General features: G+C 27.4%; 1 protein-coding gene across 1 annotated transcript; it reads left to right on the top strand.

Moving 5' to 3' along the window:
• The first annotated feature begins 221 nt into the window (after positions 1-221).
• On the top strand, positions 222-8,436 carry LOC145578248 (protein FAR1-RELATED SEQUENCE 5-like). Its single transcript, XM_081635604.1, has 5 exons — positions 222-315; positions 2,843-3,837; positions 5,032-5,827; positions 7,421-7,722; positions 8,425-8,436. Exons 1-5 carry the CDS (start codon positions 222-224, stop codon positions 8,434-8,436), a joined length of 2,199 nt encoding a protein of 732 aa, XP_081491730.1.
• The last annotated feature ends 2,575 nt before the right edge of the window (positions 8,437-11,011 follow it).

Here is an 11,011-nt window from a genome sequence, read left to right as displayed (position 1 = left end):
ATCATATTTAAATTGGAGTTAATTTCTACTTATTATTACCAATTAATGCCAATCGAATTTCAGATCGTAGTTAATTTCGACTTATAATTTGAAATCAGGCCTAATTTATTTTCAGATACTCAGTTTACTATAGTATTCGATCGAATTCAATTTCAACTTATGATTTGCATGCAAAACTATTTTTGATAATTTCAGATTGAAATTCAAATATACTAACACTAATGATGAATGCAGCAGATAATGTTATTCTAGAAGAAAATATAAATGAAGAAAGAGATGATGCAGAAAGAGATGAAGATACTGCAAGTATAATAGGTATACAGATAATTCTATTTTCTGACTAATATTATCTTAAACCTAACTAAGTTATAATACATGAGAATATTATTATCCTAAAACTGACTATCCATATCTGTTTTCTGACAATAATTATCTAATTCCTGACTAATATATGCTAATTTCTGACTAATGTTATAAATCTTAAAACATTAAATTACTCTATTTAAATATTCATATTATTATTCCTGAATATTATTATCTTTTTTCTGACTAATATTATATTAAACCTGACGAGTTGTAATGTATCAAAATATTATTATTTTTAAACTGACCATACATATCTTTTTTCTGACAAGAACTATCTAATTCCTGACTAACATGATGTAATTACTCTATTTAAATATAGATATTATTATTCCTGAATATTATTATTTTTAAACTGACCATACATATCTTTTTTCTGACAAGAACTATCTAATTCCTGACTAACATGATGTAATTACTCTATTTAAATATAGATATTATTATTCCTGAATATTATTATCTATTTTCTGACTAATATTATATTAAACCTGACGAGTTATAATGTATCAAAATATTATTATTTTTAAACTGACTATACATATCTAATTCCTGACTAACATCATGTAATTCCTGACAAGAACTATTTAATTCCTGACTAACATAATGTAATTCCTTGGTATAATAAATTTTCAAACATTTAATTACTGACTATTATTATCTGTTTCCTGACTAATTTTATCTTAAACCTGACTGAGTTAATTTTATTTCTGAATTTAATTCCTGTTTAAGATATGCTAATTCCTGAGTATAAGCTACTGATATCATCAACTAAAACAAAAAAGAAAATAACATCAACCAAATTTCCAAAAATAAAATAACATCAACCAAATTTCCAAAAATAAAATACATAAACTAAATTTCAAAAAATAAAATACATAAACTAAATTTCCAAATTATATATTACTGAAATGTTATTTAATTATGATAAAGTACAAAACATTGAAAATAAACTACAAAGATAATCTTCCTCAATTTTAATTCTTTTTGCCTCTCTGCATGGATGATTTGCCTCTTCTCTTTTTCTCTTTAATTTGCTGGCTTCTTCTTCAGCAAAAACAAAACGTAATCCATTCAGAAATTCAGCCCAGTCTTGCACCATGCCATTATGAAACCCATAACCCTTATGCCTCATAATGTCATATGCAACCCACCATTCATTTGAATTATGATTTCTTCTTACTGTTTCTGGAATCCAATATTTATAATACCATAATTCATTATAATATCTACATGTACAGTTAATCATTGCCTGGGCTTTGAATGTGCACCTAGGGAAAATATGCATGCAAAGTATTTCTTCAACAGCCATTGCTGGATGTGCATCTTCTAAGGCGTCAATTGGGTGTGGGATTTGATTAGCCATCTAAACAAAACAAAATGAAAACATAAATCATAACAAAACTGAATAAAACAACAGTAACAAAGGTATAATCATAATACGAAAAAAAATATACCTTTTGTAATAGCAGTAGTTAAATTCTTATGAGATTAATTAAAATTTCTAACTGAAGCAGTTTATACGAATTTTTGTTTTTGTTTTTCTGAATACAGTTTGTTAACAATATGGTTACTTATATATAATGTTAAGAATGTGAATAGATGCAGTGTTTTGGAAGAGGGAGAGTCATACCTTTTCAATTATGTCTTTTCATTTATAATTAACCTCTTTTCTAGTAAATTCATTTCATTTTTATTCAATTAATTTTATGTCTGGTAAATGATTTTACGTGTTTTTTGAAAAGAGAAGAGGGAAGGTCATGAGTTATTAAATTCTAATTTCCTGACTATATTTATCTTAAACCTGACCATATCATTTATGTCCTCAGTAATTATTATCTATTTTCCTGACTAATATAACTTTATTCCTGAATATTATAATCTAATTTCTGATTCGAACATTATTTTGATATTTTGACTATTTTTTGTTACTGAAATTAAATTAATATTATTCCTGATTGAAACAAGTTTATTCCTGAAGCATACAATTTAATTTCTGATATATTCAAATTAATTCCTGACGTACATATTTTATTTCCTGACCAAAGAAATCTTAAAGCTGACAAACGTAATCTTATTTCTGATTGAAACAATTTTATTCCTGATATATAATCTAATTTCTGATATCATAATATTTTAATACCTGACATACAAAATTTAATTCCTGACAAAACAAAACTAATAAGTGACATAAATAATCTAATTCCTGAAAAAATAATCAACAACATATTATAATCAGATACAAATATTATTATTTCTGACTTATATTATCTATTTCCTGATTAAATGTAAACATAATCCTGACTGAGATATTTTATTTCCTGACTAGTATTTAATAATTCCTGATTTAAATAATGTAATTCCTGACGACATGATAATACTTAAGTATCATAAATTTAAAGAACATTTATTTACTGTGTATAATATTTTATTTCCTGACAAAAATAAATTATGATATGTTTCATATATACTTTTCTTGCAGATTATTACAAATATGAGAAGGATGAAAACATAAGTAAATGTCTAGCAGGTTATACTGTATCAGACTACAATGAGGGATTTGTTTTATACAAAGCTCATTCAAGGACTGTTGGTTTCAGTGTCAGAAAATCAACAAAGAGAAGAGATAATAATGATCAATTGTATGAGTTTTATTTTAGGTGTTCTAAAGAAGGGCATACAAAGGGTAAAATGAAGATGGCAGCTGAACAACATTCAGCGGAAATACCCATATTGGGTAAAATTGATGAAAAAAAGAGAAAAGATAGGGAGGTAAATGAGACAAGAACTGGTTGCAAAGCTCATATTCGTTTCAAGAAAACCAAAGAAGGAAATTTCGAAGCTGTTACACATGAGTTGGAACATAATCATGAATTGGTTATAGCAGTTCAACGTAATCATCTAAGATCAGAAAGGCAAATATCAGCACCAATGGGTGAACTAATTGAAAGCATGGTTGAAAGTGGTATCAAACCAATGGATGCTTACAATTATATCACCAATGAAGCTGGAGGAGAAGAATGTGTAGGTCATACTAAGAGAGATCACCTAAACTATGTATCAAGGGTGAAAATGAGTATGGTTGAAGGTGGAGACATGCAGAATGTATTGGATACCCTTCAAGAGAGAGCAGATAATGATCCTTCATTCTTTTATAGACTGAAATTTGGAGAAGAAAACAATGTCGTGAGCTATTTTTGGCGAGATTCTCAAATGCTTGAAGATTTCAAAGCCTATGGTGATGTTTTAATCTTTGACACAACATACAGAACAAACAAATATGGGTTGATATGTGCACCATTTGTTGGTATAAACAGTCACTGGAGAACAACAATGTTTGGATGTGCATTCATAAGTGACGAAAAGACTGACACATTTGTTTGGCTTCTTAAAATTTTCAAAAAGTCGATGTGTGGAATCGAACCAAAATCAATCTTCACTGATCAGGATCTTGCAATGAGTAACGCCATACCAGAGGTAAGAATTTTATTCTTCATAATATATTGTTCCTGGATTAGAATAACTTAATAACTGATAAAAACAGATCAATACTTGACAGAAATTATATAATTCCTGATAAATATCTGTTTAATTCTTGACTAATAATATATATTTCATGTTCATAATTTAATGTAATATAATTCCTGATTAAAAATATTTAATTCTTGACTAAAATAATATAATTCCTGACGAAAAATTATTAATACTAAAAAAAATAATCAATATATGAATAAAAACCAACAAAACCACATCATTTTAAACCATTACTAAATAAATCTTTTGATAATAAAAACAGGAAATACAGAAACATAAACAAAATAGCATATCATATTTTCCATATATTTTAATGATATTGATGGTGACTATAAATTAACAGAAAATAAAAATAAAGAAAAAAACCCTAAAATCTTAATCTTCTTTATGTTCTTCCTCAGATATTAACCTTGTTTTTTCTTTTGATCTTCTTTTTGTTCTTTCTCTTCCTTCTTGTGTTGATCTTCTTCTTTCTGCTTTTTGTTCTGAGTTTCCTGCCATATCTCTTGTGCTCTCTTTCTCTTGCTTAGTTCTTCGATTTCATTCTTTTCAACCTTTTCATAAAGCTTCATCAATCCATTCTTCATTCTATCTCTTCTATCCAACAGTTCATTTAACTTTTTTTCAAAGTTATCAATTGCATTTTCTTCTGGATCGTTTGTTGAGGTAGAAGACTGAGAATTGTTTTGCATATTTGACAAATATTGAGGATCGTTTGATGAAGTAGAAGACTGAGAATTGTTTTCCATTTTTGAGGAATATTGCAAAAAAAGTTTGTTGTAGGAGAGAGAATATACCAAAGTACAAAAACATGCAAAATGTATGAGTAAATAATACTTTTATAGACAAAGAAAAAATATTAAAAAAAAAAAGATAATTTTTAAATATATTCCTTTTTATTATTATTACATTGTTTTACCTATGTTATCTAATTCCTGAGGAAAAGTATGTAATTCCTGACAAAATAGTTTTAATTCCTGATTATACAAATAATCAAATTGCTAATTTCTAACTCTGTTATGCCTGAGAAAAATATACTAATATCTTACAAAATTTATGTAATTTCTGACTAAATGTTTCTAATTTCTGATTATAATAGTCATATTACTGACTACAGTAATTTTAATTTTGTTGCAGGTTTATCCAAACTCAAGACATAGGCTATGTCTATGGCATTTGCAAAAGAATTTTGTCTCACACTTTGGTACTCTAAAAACAAATCCTGAATTCAAAAATATGTTTCACAAATGCTTAAGTGGATGTGATTCTGAATCTGACTTTGAAGATTGTTGGCACAAGATGGTTCAAAAACATGGGCTAGAGAAAAAAGAATGGTTTGATAGGTTATATGGTCTACGAGATAAATGGTGCACAGCATTGAGCAAGGATATTTTCTCAGCTGGAATTCTTTCATCTCAAAGGGTAGAAGTAACAAACAGAGCAATTTCATTTAAGGCCAACAAAACCACAAAGCTTTTGGAGTTCTTTCATATTTTTGAGGCTACTGTGAAAAGATGGAGAAGCACTGAAAAGAGTGACAACTTCAGATGTACTACTGAGAGACCAAGAACAACAACAAAGATATTAAAACATGCAGTTGAAGTTTATACTCTAAACATATACAAGGATTTTAGGCTGGAATTTGAAACAAGTCTTGGAGCATATGCAAGAGAAAAAGCCACTTCAATGCAATATGTCAAATTCTTTGATGTTTCTCTTGATGAAGATTATATGCACACCTATCAAGTCATATATTACACTCAAAACAATGAGTTTATGTGTTCTTGTATGTGCTTCACAGAGACTGGATTGCTGTGCTTTCACATTATCAAGATAATGCAAATGTACAGCATACATGCTATACCAGAGAGATACATTCTGAAACGTTGGACCAAGCTTGCTAAATCAAACATTTGGGATGGCAGTGAATTAGGTACGTACATACTTTGTTATTTTAAAATTAATTTCATGTTTATTTAGTATAAAAAAAATATCTTTATTCCTGAGATAAACATTTTAACTACTGTCATAAATAATTTGCTGACATAGATTTTCTTAATGTATAATACATGAAAAAGATAATAATATTACTGATTGAAACAAGTTTATTCCTGAAACATACAATTTAATTCCTGATATATTCAGATTAATTCCTGAATAAAATTTAAAATACCTGACATACATATTTTAATTCCTGACCAAAGAAATCTTAAAACTGAAAAAATATACCTTATTCCTGATCCTCTCTAATTTATAATAACTAATTTCTGATTGAAAATTTTTTATTCCTGAAACAATCTAATTCCCATGTAGTCAAAAAATTTTAATACCTGACAAACATAATTTAATTCCTGACAAAACAACTCTAATAAATGAAAAAAACAATCTAATTCCTGAACATAATGAACATTGAACAACATATTATAATATTATTATTCATGAACAAAATATTATAATAACTGATACATTTATTATTATTTCTGATATAAAATCAGATTTATTTTACACATAAAATGATATAAATATTTAAAAACTTATACATTGGTACCACTTCCTCCTTCATTAGGAAGCCTTTCAGTACCATCAGCATTAAAAATTCTAATATAAATGTTATAATGATCATGATAAACATCAAGTCTGTCTCCAACAACTATGTTGTTTGCAGCTACAAAGTTTTCCCATTCACGATCAATCAACATACCACCACAACCTGTATTTTCTGGTATGCTTAAGACTCTTACTTCCCAATGTCTATCTTCTCTGCCATTCTTCCCAGCAAAGACTCTAACAAAGTTCTTGAATTTCAGAAGAAAAAATTTCCAATCATCAGGAAGACCCTGAAAGAAAAAAAAATCAATTTTAATATCATTTAATCTTTACTAAAAACACAAAACAAATTTATAAATTTAAAAGTTAATGTAATATATTTACCATACTAATGCGATCAATTGGTTTAACAATAATTGTACACTTCTCCTTATTTGCGTAGAAATCAGCCATTATTTTGATGATAGATTAGATGAAGAAAAATATTAGTTATTTTTACAAGAATGCACCTTTTATAGAACACAATAGAGGTTGTTATAATATAACTCTTTTAATAGAAAAACCTTAATTTAGAACAGCCTTTAAATAGAAAAGAGTTATGTATGAACAGTAATAATTAATCTGTAATTTAACAGAAAAATTTATTAACTTAGTCAAATTAGAATGACTTTTTAATGATGCAATAAATGACTTTTTCTACATTATAATGAATTTTCAATGAGGCAATAAATTACTTTATTCTGTTTTGTAAGACTTTTTGCAATAATTTGACATTTCTACTGACAATTAAAATTTATCAGGAATAATATCAATTTTGTCAGAAAATTTATGGCTGAAACAGAAAATAAAAATATTATCATATAGCTCGTTGCTGACTTTTATTTTCATAATATAAATAATTATATTTTTGATATTATAATATTATTATTCTTATTACTAACAAAAATGTAGTAATCTTTTTTTTTTTTTTATTTATTAGGAAATTCAACCACAGATTATTCATTAATAAACACTCCTTGGAGGCAATCAATAACAAAGAATTTTTACAACCTTGTGACAGTATGCCAAGGGAATGAAGAAGCATCAAAAATATGTGATGATGCTTTGGAACAAATGTACAAATCTGTAAGGAAAGTGTTCCAAACAAATGAAGAAAAAATTCATGAACTTGATGAAGAAGAAGAAAGAAGAAATACAGTTAAAGATCCAAAACGACCAAAAACAAAGGGAAGGCCAAAGAAGAACAAAAGAATTAGAGGACATTTTGAAAGAAGAAGAACAGCAACAAGAGATCCAAATGAGTTTGGAACAATAACTCCTAATCCACAACTCATTTAATTTATCCCTATTGCTGCCTTCTCCTATCATAAAGTCAATCTTCAAATTTTTTATTTTATTATTCAAGATAATTGTAAACAATACTATATTTTGCCATTTTGGGGTTTGATTACTCCTGATTAAACTAATTTTAATCCTGATTTACACAATTCATGCCTGATTTAATTTTTGATAACTCAATTTTATTACTGACTATTACATTTTAATTTCTGATAAACGAGTTTTAATTCCTGAGTTAGTTCTTGACTTCTAGAATCTTATTCTTAAATAAACTAATTGTATCACAGACTAACTCATTTTAATTCCTGATTATAAACATCTTATTCCTGACTAACTCAAGTTTATTCCTGACTGACTCAACTCTATTCCTGATTAAAAAAATCTTAATCCTGATTAACTTAAGTTTATTCCTGACTAATTCAAGTTTATTCTTGTCTAAACAATACTATATTTTGCCATTTTGAGGTTTGATTTTACTTCTGAAAAAAATTATTTTATTTTCTGATCAGATAAATGTTATGCCTGACTAACCTTACTTTATTACTGACTTTAAAAATCTTATTGCTGAGTAACTGAAGTTTATCCCTGACTTTAAAAATCTAATTTTATTCCTGACTAAACTAATTTTAATCCTGATTTACACAGTTTCATGCCTGATTTAATTTGTGATAACTCAATTTTATTACTGACTATTACATTTTAATTTCTGATAATCGAAATTTAATTCCTGACTTAATTCTTGACTTCTAGAATATTATTCTTAAGTAAACTAATTGTATTACTGGCTAACACAATATCATTCCTGACTTTAAAAATCTTATGCCTGACTAACCCAAGTTTTTTTCTGACAGACTGAACTCTATTCCTGATTTAAAAAATCTATTTCCTGATTATCTCAAAATTATTCCTGACAGACTCAACTCTATTCCTGATTTAAAAAAACTAAATTCTGATTAACTCAAGTTTATTCCTGAGTAACTCAACTTAATTCCTGTCTAAATGAAGTTTATTGCTGACTGACTCAAATTTATTCCTGACCAACAAAATTTTATTCTTAACCAAAAGAAATTTATTGCTAAAATAAATAAAGTAATTTCTGAGAAGAGTAATTTAATTTATGACAAACATTTTATTCATTTTAAGTTTGATATTTAAAATTTTTAAAATTAAAATTTGATATTAATTTCTGACACAAGTAGTTTAATATATGACTAATATATAGATGTATGATTAACAGAAAACGGATTTAATAGAAAATATATACATATATAAGTATCTATACAAAAGAAAAATAATGCCTAACTACAAAAAAAAAAAAAAAAAAAAATATGTACATGTATGATTAATTGTTTAAAAAAAAAAAAAATCTAATCTTCCTCTTCCTCTTCCTCTTCATTTTTCTGAAGTTGTTGATCAATTTCCAATTGCTGCTTCTCTTTTTCATCTTTTTCTTTTTGTTTTTGCATCAACTTCCACTGCCTCTCTTTTTCCCTTTCAATGGCTTCCTTTTCTTTTTGATATTTGGCCTCTAGCTTCTTTCTTGCAGGTTGAGCTTTCCAAATTTTAAGCTTGTTAATTGAAAACTCAATGCAATCATTCCACAATTTCTTCTGCAAAATATTCTCTTCTCTTGTAGCCATTTGATAAGCAAGTTGGCATCTATATATCTTCCGATTTTGCTTCTATAAATTTATATAAAAAACAATATAAGAACACTAAAAAACAGTAGTTATAAATCCAAAAACAAAGGAGAAAAAATACTTACATATTTCAAATCGACAAGACCTCCAGATACACCATTGTACTTTTTCATACACATTAATGTAAAAAGGCCACAATCCTCATTTTCATGGCTTGTTTGCCATGTAAACTTAGGTTCATGCCAATCCAATTCTTCCAAGTTTATGTCACCATGTCGATGTTCATGCTTTTTCAGAAAGATACCAACAGCTCTAATCTGTAATTATAAATATATAAATTATAAAATTTAAAAGCATCTAAAAATATAATTTTCACAAATTTAATTTAAAATTAGCTTACCAGCACTCTGTCTATTCCATTTAATCTATCTCGATCAATATCAGTCCTGTTATTTATCAAATCTATTCTTGGACCAATACCATCAATGAAATTGAAAACCAGCAGAGTATGATGATTATCGAACGTGATGGGAAAGAATAGCTGCAAAATAAATAAAACATAATTTTCACAATAAGTAATACATTTGTTAACTGAATAAAAGAACCAAATAACAGATTAAAAGATCATATTATCTGAGTAAAACATTTATATTCCTGACTTACAAAATTTTATAACTGACTAACACAATTTTTTTCCTGACTAAAACAATTTTATTCCTGGCTAAAACAATATTATTCCTGACTAAAACAATTTAATTCCTAACTATATAATATTTTTTCCTTACTAACACAGTTTAATTACTAACATAAATAAATTGTTTCCTGATTATAGTAATATAATTCCTGACTTAAAATAATATAAAATCTGACTAATAAAAGCTTGAATCATACTAGGTTTAGCTTATTCCTGAATATACAATATATAAAGAAGAAATAAAGTTAAAAATTTACCAAATCGGCTTCGGCTATGTTGAATGAAGGAAAACGCCTAACCCAGTTGCTAATGCAGTCATAAATGTCCTCACCTCTATGCATATTCAATGTACAATCCATCTCCATTTTTAACAATTTCTCTTTAAACTTATTATACTCCACTGGGTTTTTCAAAGTTTTCAAAATTGCCTCCTTTTCCTTTATGTTAGCAACTTCTTTTCTGTAAACTGCCCTTTTTTCTAAGTACCTCCAGGTAACATTCTACAAAACAAAAAATTATATTAAATACAGAATATTATAAATAAAATTGGTTTCTGAATGAAGTAAAGAAAGGAAAAAAAACTTACACCAACTTCAGTTTGAAAAACAAATCTTTTATACTGAAAAACTCCTCTGTCAGTTATTTTACACTCTTCAATGTTGAGCACAGTAGCCCAAGTATCATGAATAGCAGAATTAACCCACTCAGACGGACGAAGGGAACAGAACTCCTCCTTTACCAAAATAAGATCACTCTGTCCAGGATCTTCAGTGGGAAACTGACAGATAACAGTACCTATATCCTTTACGTAAAGACTGTCGTTACGCCTCTTAACTCCCTCATCCTCACCAGTAGGATCTAACTCAAGCTCCTCAAAATAGTGCATAAAAAACAAGTA

Source organism: Chenopodium album, chromosome 14 (assembly GCF_948465745.1).
Source record: "Chenopodium album chromosome 14, dcCheAlbu1.1, whole genome shotgun sequence".
Classification (NCBI taxonomy): Eukaryota; Viridiplantae; Streptophyta; class Magnoliopsida; order Caryophyllales; family Amaranthaceae; genus Chenopodium; species Chenopodium album.
This window is presented reverse-complemented; position numbering and strand designations above follow the sequence as displayed.